At 38.6% G+C, this 18,648-nt stretch overlaps 1 protein-coding gene across 6 annotated transcripts in view; it reads left to right on the top strand.

Annotated features, from left to right (window-relative positions):
* The first annotated feature begins 544 nt into the window (after positions 1-544).
* The window catches only part of LOC106876482 (sulfotransferase 4A1), a 71,098-nt gene continuing 52,994 nt past the window's right edge, over positions 545-18,648 (top strand). For 2 of the 6 annotated variants that reach the window (XR_008266677.1, XR_001410255.2), the window contains exons 1-7: positions 545-1,130; positions 4,611-4,822; positions 8,491-8,617; positions 11,149-11,246; positions 13,506-13,689; positions 16,701-16,869; positions 17,128-17,300. Coding sequence is in view for 4 of the 6 variants with exons in the window: in XM_014925045.2 (XP_014780531.1) it covers positions 602-1,130; positions 4,611-4,822; positions 8,491-8,617; positions 11,149-11,246; positions 13,506-13,689; positions 16,701-16,834 (1,284 nt within the window). In the remaining 2 variants the exon portion in view is untranslated. Of the gene's footprint in view, positions 1,131-4,610; positions 4,823-8,490; positions 8,618-11,148; positions 11,247-13,505; positions 13,690-16,700; positions 16,931-17,127; positions 18,611-18,648 lie in introns of those variants that run through there. The other 4 variants (XM_052976232.1, XM_014925046.2, XM_014925045.2 and 1 more) reach the window with 3 other exon arrangements.

Below are 18,648 nucleotides of genomic sequence, written 5' to 3'. Positions count from 1 at the left end.
CTGAAAAGGCCGATATTAAGGACTCGTACCGTAAGATCGCCAACTTATGTGGTCTTCTTGATGCGGAACTCCTCTCCCTACCCTTTCGGAAAAAAGTTTCCCCCACAGATTTCTTTATAACCGTAATCTATGCCGTTTAAAAGGTGTCCGTATCAACTTTCATTAAAAATACCCATTTTCTTGAAAGTTATGTAGGTAAAAAAAAAAAACCCGGATCGTCTAAATATTTTGAAACCCCTCGGTAAAAATTTTCTGTAACAAATCCCTATAAACTCTGAATTTACAGCATCTAAACGGTATTTATTGAAAATTTCGTTAAAAAGTATCCATTTTCTGGAAGTTATGCCTAATTAGTTACCTTTTCGTTACAGACTTTGTTTTTGTAATTAATTATAGTAAGTAAATGATAGAATAGATTAGACTCTTTTATTGACTTCGTAAAGATGTTTTAAAATGTTAAAACTCAGTTCTGCCGGAATTTTATTTCTTGGGAGATTTATTCAAAGTGATTTCTTGATAGTTTGTTCAGAGTGATTTCCCTTGAATGTATTCAACTTCCGGCGGTAAAACTAAAATTTCACACATGTGAAAGTCAAAAACAATGTCAATAATAAATTCCTTGTTTCTTCCTCGCTTATTAAGCCGTCAACTCGGCACTTTAACTCGTTTTCATCCCACGGTCTCACTTCGCCCTATTTTAAGACAATCTTTATCCCCTCATGCATGTGTTTTCATACAACCCCTATCGTGTTTGACGTCGAAACATTCATCATCTCAACAAGGTTTGTTTTCTCCGGGACACCAACAGACAAGATGGAAACCGGCACCACTTTACAGAAGAAAGAGTTCTCAGGAACAGATGGATCCAAGGATCATTTACATGGTTTACGCTTCCATAACCATTGGTGCTCTACTTCTCGGCACTATTTTGTTTTCTCGCCTGAAAATTATGTACAAAAAATTTGTTCATGATATTGACACTTATTACGATGCACCTTTCGGTCGACGACAGAAGCTGATAAAATACAAAGGGGTTGTCCTACCCGCAATGTTAGAAAACGATTTACCTAAGATTCGAGACTTTGACGTTAGACCAGATGACGTGTGGGTAGTGTCTTGGCCACGGTCAGGTAAGTTGATTCCAGTCAGGTGGTAATTAACATAAGTTTTCGTGGTGTATTTTGCCCACACTTTCCATTTCTAGAAAGATGACTTCGGCAATCTTCCGTATTATGCACATATAATGGTGGATAAGAAAGTTGGGAAAAAAACGCCTGCAGAAATATCAGTTTCAAATTTTGGGGGAGGGGTAAGTCGATTATATTGACCCCAGTGCTTAAACATTCTGCTGATACACTATATATTGTTGTTCAGTACCTCTAATTAGATGTTAATTTTATGGAGAGAGTAAGCTAATGTGCAGTATGAATATTTGATCACTATAAACAAATTATTTGTGCAGGTCGTTCAGCAAAAGCTGAAAGCTCATACATGCATCATCTTCGATGGTAGAGCCCATCATATATATATATATATATATAGTATTAATAATGATAAGGAGAGTGAAGATTTTCCACATCTATAATTTTATTAAACAGTTATGTGGACATATGCACATTTCAACTGCATTGACTGCACACTGTTAGATATGTATTCTGGTGTCATTGTCAGTACAGCTTCATCGGGGTTCTTATTTGCTACCGTTTCGAAGTGAAACTGAAGGAATCAGCAAGCTGATATACATATGTATGTGTGTGTGTGTATATATCATCATCATCATCATCGTTTAACGTCCGCTTTCCATGCTAGCATGGGTTGGACGACTTGACTGAGGACTGGTGAAACCGGATGGCAACACCAGGCTCCAATCTAAATTTGGCAGAGTTTCTACAGCTGGATGCCCATCCTAACGACTATATGATGCAAACTCAATAAGGCTCGAACATTGCTCAAGGCTTTTCACCATTGTCTTTTTAATCTACAGAGAAATTAATTTAAATTTGCCCTGTTTAAATATCTACTACATAAGTTATGTCCCGTGCCAGTGGCACGTAAAAAGTACCATTCGTGTATGGTCATTGCCAGTGCCACTTGACTGGCTCCTGTGCCAGTGGCACATAAAAGGCTCCATTCGAGTGTGGTCATTGCCATTGCTGCCTGACTGGCTCCCGTGTTGGTGGCATGTAAAATGCACCATTCAAGCGTGGTCGATGCCAGTACCACCTGACTGACCCTCGTGCCAGCGCTACGAAATGTGGAGTCCAATCAGAGAATTATCAGTGGATCTCTCTGCTCTACAAAAACTGAAGATTGATGTTTTATGTTTCATGTAGTATGCCAGTCCCAACCAAAAAGCTTTGAGGCTTTCAGGCCTCACCATTAACTACAGTGATATGCCTAAAATTGAAACCTCATGTGAAAGTTTTAATGTTTTATTACAAGTCAAGATAATTACTGAGTAGGCCTTCTTCTTGTTGAGATAACCAAGCTGAACTGATTATGATGTCCTGCCTGTCAGATGTTGCCAGGTACTTATTTTACAGAAAATAAATATCGCAGTTAAATAAGACATTTCTCTGAAGTCATGGAGTAAATTTGCACCCACTACACTCTCGGAGTGATTGGCGTTAGGAAGGGCATCCGGCTGTAGAAACCTTGCCAAATCAGATTGGAGCCTGGTTAAGCCTTCTGGCTTGCCAATTCTCTGTGAAACCGTCCAACCCATGCCAGCATGGAAAGCACACGTTAAACGATGATGATGATGATACTGTATGGACTGATATAAAATATGGTGTTAACAATTACAGTTTGCAAATTTGTAGCTCCAGTTCACGGTAGCCACTGAAACTGTTGTGTATATAAACAGATTGGCTGCTTGTCTCTCTGTAATTGGTCAGATTGATGTAGAAGCCTCTGATGAGTATTGAGTAAGATTTGAAAATCAATTAAGGTTGTTCAAGCTACAGAGAAACAGTTGAATTTGCCCTGTTTATACATCTGCTACATAGGTTTATATTTGAGTATCATTATCATTGTTAAAGGTGGCAAGCTGGCAGAATAGCATGCTGGGGAAAATGCTTAGCAGTATTTCATCAGTCTTTATGTTCTGAGTTCAAATTCCACTCAGGTAGACTTTGCCTTTCATCCCTTTAGCAGCAATTAAAATAAGTACCAGTTGAGCACTGGGGTCGATGTAATTGACTTAACTCCTCCATCAAAATTGCTGGCCTTGTGCCAAAATTTGAAACTGTTCTTATTATTAGAGTGGTGAATTCACAGAATCGTTAGAGCATTGGAAGAAATATTCTGCATCATTTGTTCTGGGGTCAACTTTGTCTTTCCTCTTTTGCTTTACGCTCTTGCTTGATGAGGCTGGGGTCATCCCAGGTTAGTGGTCCCAGAGACATCTTCATGAGTAGAGCCATCTGGGTTCACCAGTGCTCTCTCCATTGCTGGCAGTCCCATGCTAGCCCTTTTACTTCCTCCAAGGTTATGTTGAGCCTCTGGAGATCTTCCCCAATCTCGTTCAGCCACCTGGTGCCATGAGGCCTCTTCCAGTCTGCAGCTGCTATGTCAAACGAGAGTAAAGCTCTGGTAGGATGACCAGCAGGATGCAGAGGACATGTCTGTACTAGCTCATGTGATGGATGGCAATGAGGTGGGAGGCTGCAGGCCGATGTGTGTACACATGCAGTTCTTTGTTGGAAACGTAATGGTACCATGTAATACTCTCGTTAAAATGAAGTACCAATCAAATACTGATTGCTGGCCTTGTATGTAAATGGTGAGCTAGCAGAATCATTAAAGCGATGGTGGTATTTCTTCCAAATCTTAACTCTCTGAGTTCAAATTCCATTGTAGTTGACTTAGCCTGTCATCCTTTCAGCTGGCAGAATCGGTAGCATGCTGGGCGAAACGCTTAGCGGTATTTCATCTGCTGCTACATTCTGAATTCAAATTCCACTAAGGTCAACTTTGCCTTTCATCCTTTCAAGGTCAATAAATTAAGTACCAGTCGAGTACTGTGGCTTGATGTGATCAACTATCCCCCTCTTCCCAAATTCCTGGCCTTGTGCCTATAGTAGAAAGGATTATTATTATTATTATTATTAAGGCAGTGAGCTGGCAGAATCGTTAGCATGCTCGGCAAAATGCTTACCAGCATTTCATCCATCTTTACATTCTGAGTTCAAATTCCGCCAAGGTTGACTTTGCTTTTCATCCTTTCGGGGTCGATGAAATAAGCACCAGTTGAGCACTGGGATTGACGTAATCAACTTACACCCTTCCCCCAAATTTCAGGCCTTGTGCCTATAATAAGAAGGATATTTTTATTATCATTATTATTAAGGCTGCGAGCTGGCAGAATCATTAGCATGCTGGGTAAAATACTTAGTGACAATTTGTGTCTTTATGTTCTGAGTTCGAATTCTGCCAAGGTTATTTTTGCCTTACTTCCTTCCAGAGTCAATAAAATATGTACCAATTGAGCACTGGGGTTGATGTTATCAACTTATGCCCTCCCCCTAACTTACTGGCCTTGTGCTAAAATTTGAAACCATTATTATTGTTATATTAAATATGTGTGTGTAATGGTTTGTCTTTTCCAGGAACTACATGGGTTCAAGAAATTGTCTACCTCATCCATTCAAATCTTGACATTTCACAAGAAGAAGAGAAAAACATTGAACAACGATTCCATTTTCTTGAAAATATTTATCCTGGATTGCCTGCCATAGCTGCTAAGGAATCGCCTCGACTGATCAAAAGCCATTTGCCCTTCCATCTCCTTCCAGAACAGCTTTCAACAGTCAAACCAAATGTAAATGTTCTTTTTCTGTTTTGTTATTGTTATCTATATCTAAGGTGGCGAGCTGGCAGAAACATTAGCATGCTGGGCGAAATGCTTAGCAGTATTTCATCTGCCGTTACATTCTGAGTTCAAATTCCGCCGAGGTCGACTTTGCCTTTCATCCTCTCGGGGTTGATAAATTAAGTACCAGTTACGCAATAGGGTCGATGTAATCGACTTAATCCCTTTCTCTGTCCTTGTTTGTCCCCTCTATGTTTAGCCCCTTGTGGGCAATAAAGAAATAAGAATTGTTAGCATGCCAGGCAAAATGTCAAGCAGCATTTTGTCTATCTCTATGTTCTAAGTTCAAATTCTACCGAGGTTGACTTGGGTTTATATTTGAGTATTGTTATTATTGTTATTAGAGGTGTAGGCATGGCTCTGTGGTAAGAAGTTTGCTTCCCAATCACATGGTTCCAGGTTCAGTCCTACTGCATGGCACCTTGGGCAAATCTCTTCTAATACAGCTTCAGGCCAACCAAAGCCTTGTGAGTGGATTTGGTAGATGGAAACCAAAAGAAGCCCATTGTATACATGTGTGTTTATGTGTATGTGTCTGTGTTTGTTCCCCACCACCACTTGACAACCAGTGTAGGTTTGTTTATGTCCCCATAACTTAGTGGTTCAGCAAAAGATATCAATTGAATAAGTACCAAGATTGAAAAAAAAAAAAAAGAAGATAAGTACTTTGATTGATTAGTTGCCTTTCATCCTTTCAGGGTGAATTAAATAAGTACCAGTCATGCACTAGGGTCAATGTATTCAACTAGCCCCCTAACCCAAATTTTCTTGTGACTACAACAGAAAGGGTTATTATCTATACATGTATACTTGGGTCTCCCTTCATAGTTATGATTATACTCTTAAGTCTTCAACAGCCATTCTTCTCTGCTCCCACCACCTCTTTGTTATCTCTCAGCTGTGTTTCTCCCATCATGTTTATTATATTAACAAGGAATTGCATCACATTGAATCTGCATCTAGTCCTACCTTTACCATCATGCTTCATTCTTACCAGCCACTAATTAGTTCCTTCCTTTTCTCTCTCTTTCTCTTCCTCTCTCACTTTCTCATTACTCTCTCCCCATTGCTTATTTATATCAATCACTCTCACTCACCCACATCTGTCTTCATTGCTATCCATCACTCTCTCTCTCTCTCTGACATTATTCTTTCCTCTATCACTTGTTGACATCTATTGCTCTCTCTCTCTCTCTCTCTCTATCACTCCCTCCCTACACCTCAGTACTTGTCACTCTCCTTCATCACACCAATTACTGTTTCTATTCCATCTGATCAATAATTGTCATTCAGCTCTCTCTCTCTGTGTCTATCTATCTATCTGTCTGCCTGTCTGTCTGTCCATCCATCTATCAATCCATCTGTTTATCTATCTTTCTGTCTGTCTGTCACCCTTTTATTCTTCATTCCAGTTTACTTCTGCTACCCTTCTAAGTCAGTGCTTTTTAAACTTAAAAATACTACACATGATGTAGTATTTCTTCTACTTCTGCCATTTCATCTAAGCAGACTCTCTCCCCTAATTAGTTGGGCTATGCCCCTCTCTGTGACCTTCATCACCTGATTCAACAGTTTGATACCCCTGTAGTTATTTCTGTCTAAAGCATCACCTTTACCTTTGTAGCAGTTGACTATGGTGCTGCTACACCAGTCATTGGGTATGACTCCTTCATGAACTACCTGATTTACAAAATGGGTGACTAGACCATAACCCACACCATCAGATGTTTTGAGCATCTCAGCAGTGATTCCTGATGGGCCAGGGGGCTTTTCCTGACTTCATATCCTTAATTGCTTTATCTACCAGGGTGCTATCAATTCGGGTAGCTAGTCCTCTCCTCCTCCCGTTCATTCTCAACATTCAGCAACCTTTCATAATGGCATCTCTATGCCTCTTTCTTTGTAGAATCATTAAAAGCAAATGCACCATCATCCATGCAGACACATTTCTCTCCTGTAACATCACAATTTTTTCTCACACCCTGTCTAGCAATCCGAAATACTTCAGTTCTTTGGTCCTCACGTTGCTGAACATTGGCAAACTTCTTCTTTTCTGCTTCTCCCTTGGCTACATATACCTGTCTCCCAGCCTCCCTTCTGGTTATCTGATATAGTTCCCTGCTACCCCTACTCTTCCATGTTTTCCAGGACTTTTGCTCTAATGGCCTTGTCTACTGTATTATTCCACCACCACGTTACCCTAGGTTTGTTTAATCTAAAGGAGACAATAGAATCATCACAGTAAAAAGAAAAAATAGATTCTGTAAGGAATAATGTGATGTGCCAGAGTAATATTAGTCTGTAGTGCAAGCATGGGTAAGCTTTCTCAAGACGTGACTCATCATCAGACAGGCAGTACTACCAAAAAAAATTCAAAGTAATTTTTTTCTTAGATATGCTATGTGGGTTTTGAGATAAGGAATTTGCTTCCCAGCCACATGATTCTGGGTTCAGTGCCATTGCGTGGCACCTTTGGCAAGTCTCTTTTATTGCAGCCTCAGGCTGACCGAAGCCTTGTGAGTGGATTTGGTAGACAAACTGAAAGAAGCATATTGTGTTTGTTTGTATGTTTGTATTTACTTGATTAATTAATTATTTGCAGGATCCAATAGTATCAAAGTATTTTAATAATAAGGACATCAAGGGAGAGTCAAGAACAGCATGTCTGTGTACCAAATGGTATATGTAGACACTCGCATACATACTAATGTATATATGGACTTGTCTTATTGCTTACATACATACAAACACACACATATATACATATGTGTGTATTTATATGTCTATATTTGTGCGTGTGTGTCTTTACATTTGTGTTTGTCCCCACCACCGCTAGACAAACAGTGTTGGTTTGTTTATGTCTCTGTAACTTAGCAATTTAGCATAAGAGACTGATAAAATAAATACTGGGGTCAATTTGTTCAACTAAACCCATCAAGATGGAGCTGATACTCTAGCATGGCTGCAGTCCAATGGCTAAAACAAGTAAAAGAAAATAAAGAAAATCCAACATGGTTTCTTGCTCAAGGACACAATGGACCACTGGGAATTGAACTCACAACCTAACAATCATGAACTGAATACCTTAACCACTAAGCCACTAAGGTTACAACAAATTTAAATTAGGGCTGATGCTACAGTTATTTCATTTATTTATGTGCCCTTTTCAAGCCTAGCCAGGCTCATGGGCCCGGTTTCCTGATTTCTATGGCGTATGTGTTCCCCCCAGCTGGACAGGACACCAATCCATCGCAGCGTTACTCAAGAAACAGGAAGAAAGAGTGAGAGAAAGTTGGGGTGAAAGAGTACAACAGGGGTCACCACCACCACCTCCTGCTGGAGCCTCGTAAGCTTTAGGTGTTTTCGCTCAATAAACACACACAACGCCTGGTCTGGGAATCGAAACCGGAATCCTCCGACTGCGAGTCCATTGCCCTAACCACTGGGCCATTGCGCCTCCACACTACAGTTATAATATAGAGAATTCTGCTATTTTCTGTAACTAAAATTTTTTTGGCATTTATTTCTTGCATACAATTATAGTTCTTAAAAATGTTGATGATTTACATATGGAATAGTTAAAAATGCTGGTAATTATGATGGTATTTCTTTTTCAGATAATTTATGTTGTTAGAAATCCAAAGGATATTCTAATTTCATACTACAACTTCCTAAAAATGTTGACACCTTTGAAATTTGTTGGAACATTTGAAGAATTCTGTGATAGATTTACCAAAGATAAAGGTGAGTACAACTCAGTATGTAAACATGTTTTATTTTTATTGCCCAACACTGCTTCAGATACATCAGAAAAACCCCGAAGGTTTTTCTGATGTATCTGTTCAAAAGAGCAAACATTAGTTAAAACAAAAATACAGTTGTATCCATCCATCTTCTCCACCCGCTATTCTTGGAGGGCTTTGAGGTATAGCCATCAGGTACCTCCTCTATAAGGTCTTATCAGATGCCATTAGACTTGCTGGCTGGATTCCTAAACACAACTTATTGAGACATTGGATATCGTCTTACCCTCTCGTTCTTGGTCTACTTGTAAATTTCTTGCCAGTTGGCTCAGCTTAATCAGTCTTGCAGTTTTTTTCCAGCAATATTTGGTGGAATTGTGGTTTAAACACTCCATATAACCCCTCATAACGTTTTTACTTTTGGGAATTTTCAGAAAATCTCTGTGAATTTGTGTTCTATACACAGGAATTCATATGATTGTACAAAAAGAAAAAAAATTTTTGTATGTGATTTAAGAGCAATTTAGCTGTTGTTTTTAGCTTGTCTTACAACCACCTAATATCTTCCTCGTTTCTTTGATTCTCTGAAATGTATTGATGTTTTTCAATATTCTTCTCCCCATAAACACATTTAATGGAATGATGGTGCACCCAAGGGTGATCCATTGCTGAATTTAAGCAAGAAATTCAGACTGTCCATGTTTTAAACACTTGATTTAAAAAAAAAAAATTTGAAAATGAGTGAAAATTTTAGGGTTTATGGGGGAATGGGGTCTTAAAAATTTTTTAAATAAAAAAATTTTTTTCATAATCATATGAATTCCAGTGTGTAAAAGACATATTCACAAAAGTTTTCTAAAAATTTCAAAAAATTAAAATGTTACGTGGGGCTCTATGGGGTTCTTAAACCAGAATTCCACCCAACATTGTTATCACATGTCCCTAGGACTAGAGCTGTTACTTCTCAATGTGGAGAAGTAGCAACTCGACTTAGAGAGATTCCATGATCTCTAAGGTATGCCCATAATTGTAATAATTCAAAATCTGCTGAAACTTAAAATTTATTTAGTATTGAATGTATCTTTAAATGTTTTATCATTCTTACCATCATCATCATCACCAGCAGTTTCAGTCCCTCCATATCCAAATTATCAAAGTTTTAGGAGCCATATATATAAGGAAAAAATAGATGTAAAAAGTTTTTAGTTACAGAAAATAATACAATTTTCTAGTTCCTGACTACAACATCCTGTCACAAACCACCTTTATTTCACAACATTTTTATTATACCTTCACAGATCACCCTTATGAGAATTCCCTACGTTATAGCAATAATAACCACCCTTATTAGAAACTTCTATAAAACCCGAACCAACCAGGGAGTTTCTATGCAATCACTTAACTAGCTAGAAATAACAGCTTCATCTCTCTCAGATCACACCCATAAAATCTTTAAAATATAGGAAAACCACATTAGATAATGTATTCCAGGGTGCATTCATCATCATCATCATCATCATCGTTTTTATGTCCGCTTTCCATGCTAGCATGGGTTGGACGATTTGACTGAGGACTGGCAAGCCAGATGGCTGCACCAGGCTCCAATCTGATCTGGCAGAGTTTCTACAGCTGGATGCCCTTCCTAACGCCAACCACTCCGAGAGTGTAGTGGGTGCTTTTATATGCCACCGGCACAAGGGACAGTCAGGCGGGTACTGGCAACGGCCACGCTCGAAATGGTGTATTTTATGTGCCACCTGCACAGGAGCCAGTCCAGCGGCACTGGCAACGATCTCACTCGTGCAGAAAAAGATAGCTGTGAAGTTGAAATGGTCTTTGATCATAGGGCTGCTCAGTCAGAACCAACATGGAGCTAAGCAAATATTCTTATAACTTTGAAGAAACAGCCCCTATAAAAATCCTTATAATTAGCGAACTTTTCTATAAATCAAACATTTCGGTTGTGTATTCCTCGGCAGCAGAGTTTGGTCAAACAGGCTGTGGTGTGTAGATAACTTGTCAAATACTTTTATGTATTCTATAGATCCAGTACATCTTCCAAATTTTGATGTGCTGTCATTTATTATGAAGTAGTTTGAGCTGTATGTTATATTTCCCAGCAGTGTCCTATTTGACATGCGCATAGCTTAGTGTTTAGGGTCTTTGGCTCACGATCGTAAGCTCCTGAGTTCAATACCTGCTGGTGCATTGTATCCTTGAGCAAGACATTTTATTTCATATTGCTCCAATCTAATCAGCTGATAAAAATGAATAATACCTGTAATTCAAAGGACCAACCTTGTTACATTCTGTATCTTGCTGAATTTCTCTGAGAACTGCATTAAGGTTATACATGTTTACAGAGTGCTTAGCCACTTGGATGTTAATTTCATGAGCAGGCTATTCCATTGATCAGATCAACTGGAACGCTTGTCATAGTAACTGGCAGAGTGCCACTCTAAAAAAGCAGCTAAAATTGCCTTCAAACCATACCTTTACCATCTCAAAAGTCCTGTTTATTTCTGATTGCAGTGTATTATTCCCCATGGGGTAAACATGTGAGAACTGCTGTGGATTTGAACCAACAACATCATAACATCCTCATTGTTCAGTATGAAGATTTACATAAGGTAAGTTTTTTTTTTTTTTTTTTTTTGCTTCTGTTTATTTTTATGTAGTTCTTAATATTAGAGGAGAATCTCTATGGAAGCTGGTGATAAATTAGAAGAACCTCTGCAAAGGCCAAAGAGAAATAAGGTAAGCATATTCAGTTAGATGAGTATGAGAGGCAGAGCATAAATAAGCAGAGAGAGTACCTGGGTATAAAAGACCACAACTGAAATCAAGAGCAGATATGTAGCTCTTGCAATATAACACTATAATAATGGGAGTTATTGTTGTTGCTGTTGTTCCTTAGCTCCATGTAAACCCTGATCAAGTAGACTTTCCAGCACGACATTATCCAATACTTTCTTTTCTTAATTATGACTGTAGGGCAGGGGTCAGCAACTAGTGAATATGTAGGGTAGGGGCCTGTGACAAGACCCTCGTGTGGGGCAGCTGAAATGCTTTTTTTCCCCCAAAATTTTTTTCAGATTTACTGTTTGTGAACCAATGAGCAGTTCTTTTATCTTTTTCATTTTTACTTGTTTCAGTCATTTGATTGTGGCCATGCTGGGACACCGCCTTTAAATTGAATAAATTGACTCCAGAACTTATTTTATTGGTCTCTTTTGCCAAACCACTAAGTTACAGGGATGTAAATACACCAACACTAGTTGTTAAGTGATGGGGGACAAACACAGATACGCACATCTAAATGTATATTTATATATATATATATATATATATATAGGGAGAATTCACGAAAAAACAACAGACGAAGACAGGTGGTTATATATATACATACATACACATATACGCAACAGGCTTCTTTCAGTTTCCGTTCGTTGCTGGCAGCTTTATGATAACTTGATGAGAGAAGGGTATTTACTTGTTTGCCCTTAGGTGAATGAGACTTACAATTTACATGGGAGAATAGAAGAATTATGAGATATGAGTGGGGGAGTTATGAGGATGATAGGGTATTACACTAATGAATGGGGAAATTATATGGGTTAATGGGTCTTATATGAGTGAATGAGGCTTATATGGGGGAAAGGATGCTTGAAAAAAAGAACGTTATATAGACTAATCCATTTGTGTTCATAAATTATCATTACAATTTGAAAAATTCAGAAAAAAATGAAAAGTAAGAATAATTTAGTAGAGTTTACTAGAAAATATAGGCAAACAAAGTTTTATTAGAAACATCAGAACACTTCTATTGGTTGCATGCAAACACATCTAGATGATGTTCAATTTCTGACCAGCTCTTTCAGGAGTGTAGATGCAGAATTGTTAGCAGGCCAGGCAAAATGCTTAGCGGCATTTCATTCGTCTTTATGTTCTGAGTTCATGTTCTGCCAAGGTCGACTTTGCTTTTCATCCTTTCGAGGTCAATAAAATGTCTTTTTATCTTTCTTTTCTTCCTTCTCTGGCTTTCGTATTTTTATTTCAAAGTCATGAAGAGAACGGCTTGGACATGCGTTCAAATCCTACATGCCAATTTGGGTATATTCAGAATGGATCAATAACCAATATACAGTAATACATCGATATACGAGTTAATTTGTTCCTGGAGTCCGCTTGTAAGCGAAAATTCATAGAGCAGAGCAATAATTTTTCATAGTAGCTATGTTATAAATCGTAATTTGTTCCCAGAAAAATATTTTACAAAATTTATAATATTCATAAATAAATGGCAATAAAACAACAGTAGAATGTAAAGAATATTTTATGTAAAGTAAAAAGAATATCAAGATCATTTATAATAAAAAATAATATTATTATAATCATTTTCTGAATCACTTTCACTCTCACTAGACTTGCACACTAGACTTGCAGATGCAATTGCTGATTCACAAGCACTCATAGACAGACTTGTAGATTTCTTTTTAAAAAACAAGTCTAAAGTTGTTTGCTTTGAAGAAACGTTTTCTTGCTCTCTATAAATTTCTGGGTAACATGCAGAAGCATTTGTTATGGTAGTAGAAACTTTTGCACTATGTTCAAAATCTGGATTTAGTGCTTGAAAAATAAAACTCGTAAACCTGGTGTCTTGTAAAGTATGTCCTTGTAAACTAAGGTATTACTGTATCATTTTAGTATGTTTGCATATCAAGTGGTGAGCTGGCAGAATAGTTAGCATGCCGGACAAAACGCTTAGCAACATTTCATTCGTCTTTACATTCTGAGTTCAAATTCTGCTGAGATCAACTCTGCCTTTCATCCTTTCTGGGTCGATAAATTAAGTACCAATAATAGAAGTTTTGTTTGTTATTTGGCAGGATCTTGCTGGAAATGTGCAGCGTATTGCCAAATTTCTTGGTAAGGAGTTAACACCGGAACAATTGTTGACTATTTGCCAGAGATGTCTGTTTAAGAATATGCGCCAGAATAAAAGTGTCAACTACTCGTGGTGGGACGGCTATGGGATCCGAGATCAAACCCAGACACAATTTCTTCGGCAAGGTGAGTAAAAACATTGTCGTCTTCTACATCATCATCACCACCACTATTACCACCACCATCATCAATAACATCAACATAGTTTACATATCCACACTCTTGCAACTTTTACCTACCCCATGCATCATCTTGTCTCTCATCCTTCACCTGTTTTCTATTTTGTCCTTATTTTGTTACTCTCCACCCTTTCTGTACTGCCAGCCATCACCTCCTCTTACCCAACTCGTATTTACCATTGACCCCCTCCTCAACTCTTGTTCACCATTCACTACAATCTGCACTCCATTGTTCACATATACCCTGTCAGAGGCCTTCTTTGGGTTGACAAATAAGACAGTAGCTTACTTTTAACTAAATACTTCTATAGCCGTCTCACTGGGGAAAGAGCATCAAAAGTACTTCTCTGTGACACAAAACTGAACTGCATTTCATTTGGTCTATTTCTCTTCCTAAATAATTAACCTAAAGTTCTCTCTGTAACTGTCATGATCTTGTCACTCTTGTGTCCCCTTGTAACAGTTGGCTATAATGCTACTGTGCCAGTCATTGGGTATGGCACCTTCCTGTACAACCTCATTGACTCTACAGAAGATTCAGCTGTATCCTACCATATTAGATATTTGCTTTCTCTCTCATACTACTGTGCTTTGAAATGGCTGATCACTCTGTTGGGTCCACACTGGGAAGACTCTCCTTCTCCCAAGCATTCTCCATGTGAGTGTGTGTGCATGCATGTGATTGTTTCTATATGTCTGCACCAATCGGTGTACCAGCTGAAAACCCTTTTTATAGGCCCTGACCACTAGAACTATCCAAGAACAGCTCTTTGTGCAGCATAGCTAATTGTAATATAGGGGCATGTACTGTAACAGCACATTGCTGCATCCACCATGTGTTGGTGATTCCCTACTACTCCTGACAGATTATGGCTTTACACCACTCAGCTGACAACTCACCAACCTATAGGTCTGTTTGAGTAGTCGTTGCTGGTGAGGCTTTTATGGGGTTGGAGTACAAATCCTATATCAACCTCTTTTAGTCACTTTTCATGACACGCAAAGGAAATGTTGGGTCTATTCTTTGGCATGCTGGTTCCTGCACAGCACTAGAGCAACATGAAATGAAATATGCTTTGCCCAAGAGCACAATATGCCACCCAGTCCAGGAATCAAACCCACAATCTGGTGATTATCTGTGCAACATACTAACCACCAGACCATGTGCCTTCACTAGGAACAGAAATCTATAATAATAAACATAAAAAAATATTCTGTCTGTCCGTCCATCCGGGTCTCCTGTATTTCAGTCTACATTTGCTCTACAAAGACATAATATACCTTTTTGGAACCAAGATGATCCTGGAATTGAAAATGCCCTTCATTAGGTTCTTGTACATCCACCATTGGGATCAGGTCTAGATGAGGATTTGTTATATGCTAACAGGTGAAAATTCAAATTTTAAAAGAACTCCCAAAATTTCTGAACTTACAAGTCTTTCATTTAAACTGAATTTAAAGTAATACCATATTGGTAGGGTACCAATAAATGCTCTTGCTCTCTTTAGTTCTGGGCCACAAGCCCAATTAGCCCTCTACAGGAGCTAGCTTAAAAGTCCGCCCAGCGTGCAGCTTTTAAGCTACTAAGGAATAAAGAAAGACTATGATTTCTCCATCCATCAATCTTCTCCACCGACTATTCCTGGGAGAGCTGTTGAGGTAGAGTCCTCATGTATCTCCTCTCTAGGGTCCTATCTGAAGCAACTGTTATAACACTTTCTTGCTGGATTCCCAAGTGTGACCAACTGAAGCTGTGGATGTAATCCAACCATTTCATTCTTGGTCTCTTTGCAATTCTTTCCTGTGACATTCTAATTACATGTCCATAGGACTGGAGCTGTGACATCTCGGTGCAGAGAAGTAGTGGCTTGATCTGTAGAAACTCCCTGATTGCTGAGCTATGCACCCTGTCAAGTAACATTACTCCAGAGACCCTTAAAAGGAACCCCATTTTGGCTGCCTGTATTCATGATTGTATTGTTTCAGTCATTACCCAACATTTGCGTGGATATGACCGTGTTGTCACTAGAAATGATATCTGCTATAATATCATGACTTGAAGAACAAAAAGGAAATGAAATAATAATGATTTCAAATTTTGGCATAAGGCAAGCGACTTCAAGTGAGGGGTAAATTGATTGCATTGACCCCAGTGATCAACTGGTATTTGCTTTAGTAACCCCAAAAGGATGAAAGGCCAAGTCGACCTCAGTGGAATTTGAACTCAGAACATAGTGAGATGAAATGCTGCTAAGCATTTTGCCTGATATGCTAAAGATTCTACCAGCTTGCCACCTTAATAATAATAATAATTTTTTTTGCCTGCACATACGTGATGATAGGCATGAAAACCAAAATGAAAATAGCGAGGTTGGCTTTTTATGCTAACTTCACCTCTTCTGAGGTGAAATCCAAATGCTTGAGATGGTACATTACTCTGCCAGAACCTGCAGTTCTAGCATTCAATTCAGCCTCTTGCATTCTATCAGGAATACAAGTGTCCAAGATGGGGGTTCCGCCAAACAAGTAATATTGTTCAACAGGGTGCATAAACCAGAGATCAGGGAGTCTCTCCAAATTGAGCTTTTACTTCTCTGCAGTGAGAAAACATTGGGCATGTGATTAGAATGTTGCAAGAAAGAATCACAAGACGAATTCTTCAAGGCAAGCCAATCAGTAGGAGACCTCAGGGGTAGACCATGAATGAAACAGTTCGGTAATATCCATAGTCTCAGTTGGTTGTGCTTGGGATTCCAGTCAGAAAGCGTAATGATGGTTGCTTCTGAGAGGACCTTCTAGAGGAAGTGCCTGAAGACTCTACCCACACAGCCATCCCAGGAATTGTGGGCAGAGAAGATGAATGAATGGGATGTAACTTGAGTAAGGTTTGGCTGTTATTTGTCACAGGTTGAGTGTTTTTCCTACCTTGCCTCATGTTTATTTCTTTTATATTTGCAGGTAAAGTTGGAGATTGGAAGCATTATTTAACACCATTTTTCAGTCGAAGAGTTGAGAAAATGGTGAAAGATAACTTAACAGATGCTAACCTAAATATTGAATATGAATTGACTGTTCCATCAACCGTGGAGTGACAAGATTATAAGTTAACTACACAAGCGTACACAATGTAAATATTTATTTAATTCTAACTCTCACAGATTAAAGAAATGTATTGAATATTGACTGAAGATTATCTGCAAATTGTTTCTTTATTGTTTTTGACTTGTTGAGGTGCATGGCTCAGTAGTTAGGGTGTTGGACTTGTGATCATAAGATTGCGGTTTCAATTTCTGGACTGGACGATTCATTGTGTCCTTGAGCAAAGCACTTCATTTCATGTTGCTTCAGTCCATTCAGATAGTAAAACTGAGTAATCCTATGACAGATTGACATCCCTTCAAGGGTGGAATATATACACCAGAAAAACCAGGAAACCAGCCTTTTGATCCTTACCAAGTAATGTGGACTAACCATTGTTTACCACTGGTCTAATTTGCTGGGCATCTGCACTACCAGAATAAAGCAGAATATAATGAAAGATCTTGTTGAGAGTCAGTGGTAAGCATTGATGTTTCTTTGAAGTTTCTTGTCTCAGTTATTAAGCATATAAGCATTCTCCATGCTTCAAATAATATAACTATTACTGCATTTTGCAAAGACAACCTGAAGATTTGGTGCATCCTGAAATTCTGTAGTTGCCATATAGCTACCAATTCTATTGTTTATTCTCAAAGTTGTAATACTTTTATGGTAAAACTGTTCTCAAGTTTGAAATAAGCCTTCTTTGAGACTCTCTTGTTCTTTTGATAGCAGCAGTCGACATCCTTACACCAATCGAAATCTTTGAGCCAAATGGCTCTCCTTAAAACTTTCAATTTATGATTAAATCTCAAGAATTCAATTTCATTGCAACACAGATCATACTGAAGCCAAAAATTGGAACTTACTAGTGGATCATGTCATTAGGTAATGCTTGTTGATCATTCCAGTGGATTATTCCTGTGTTCTTCCCTCCACAGTGAGAATGATAAACTATTATAGTGTCAGGAGACAAAGTGAAATGCGGAAGAGGCTGTGTGGTAAGAAGCTGCTTTCCAACCACAAGGTTTCAGGTTTGGTCACTGCATGACACCTCAGGCATATATATATATATATATATATATATATATATATGACTTTGAAATCTCCTGCAACTCTTCTGGACGGTCTCCTTGTTTAAGTTGGTGAATGCTGCCATAGTCCTTGCCTTCAGTTCATCTTTAGTGTTACAAGGAGTTTTGTTGGTCTCTTGCTCAACTGCACTCCACACATAATAATCAAGGGGGCTGCAGTCTGGGGAGTTAGGTGACCAGATGTTAAGGGTGATGTGGTCACAGAAATTGTCTGACAGCCATGACTGAGTTCTCCTACTTGTGTAGCATTGTGCAGAGTCCTGTTGCCAGACATAGGTTCTTCCAGCAGCCACCCTCTTGACTCAGGGTAGCACTACCTCCTCCAGGCATTTGATGTAGGCTCCATGTTGAGTCTAAGACCGTGTGGGAAGATGAATGGAGACATAACGTCATCATCACTAGTGATCACTCCAAACACCATGATGTTGACTAGATGTTTGACTTTTATCACTCTCGGTACATGTTCTGTCCTCAGATTGACACCCAAACACTCTGAAATATTTGTATTGGAGCTTTCAGCACAAATGCCAAGCAGTATTACATGTTGTTTCCAAATTTCTGGCAGAGTGAATTGCGTTATGGTTCTGTTTTTCTCACAGACGGTGCCCAACTGACCCTACTACACTGTGTAGTCAACAAAATCTAAAACAAACAATGCGCAAAATTAAAAATATAAAATGGCAACAATTTACCCATTGCACTCTGTATGTATATATATGTGTGTGTGTGTGTGT

Source organism: Octopus bimaculoides, chromosome 24, assembly GCF_001194135.2.
Source record: "Octopus bimaculoides isolate UCB-OBI-ISO-001 chromosome 24, ASM119413v2, whole genome shotgun sequence".
NCBI classification, from domain to species: Eukaryota; Metazoa; Mollusca; class Cephalopoda; order Octopoda; family Octopodidae; genus Octopus; species Octopus bimaculoides.
This window is presented reverse-complemented; position numbering and strand designations above follow the sequence as displayed.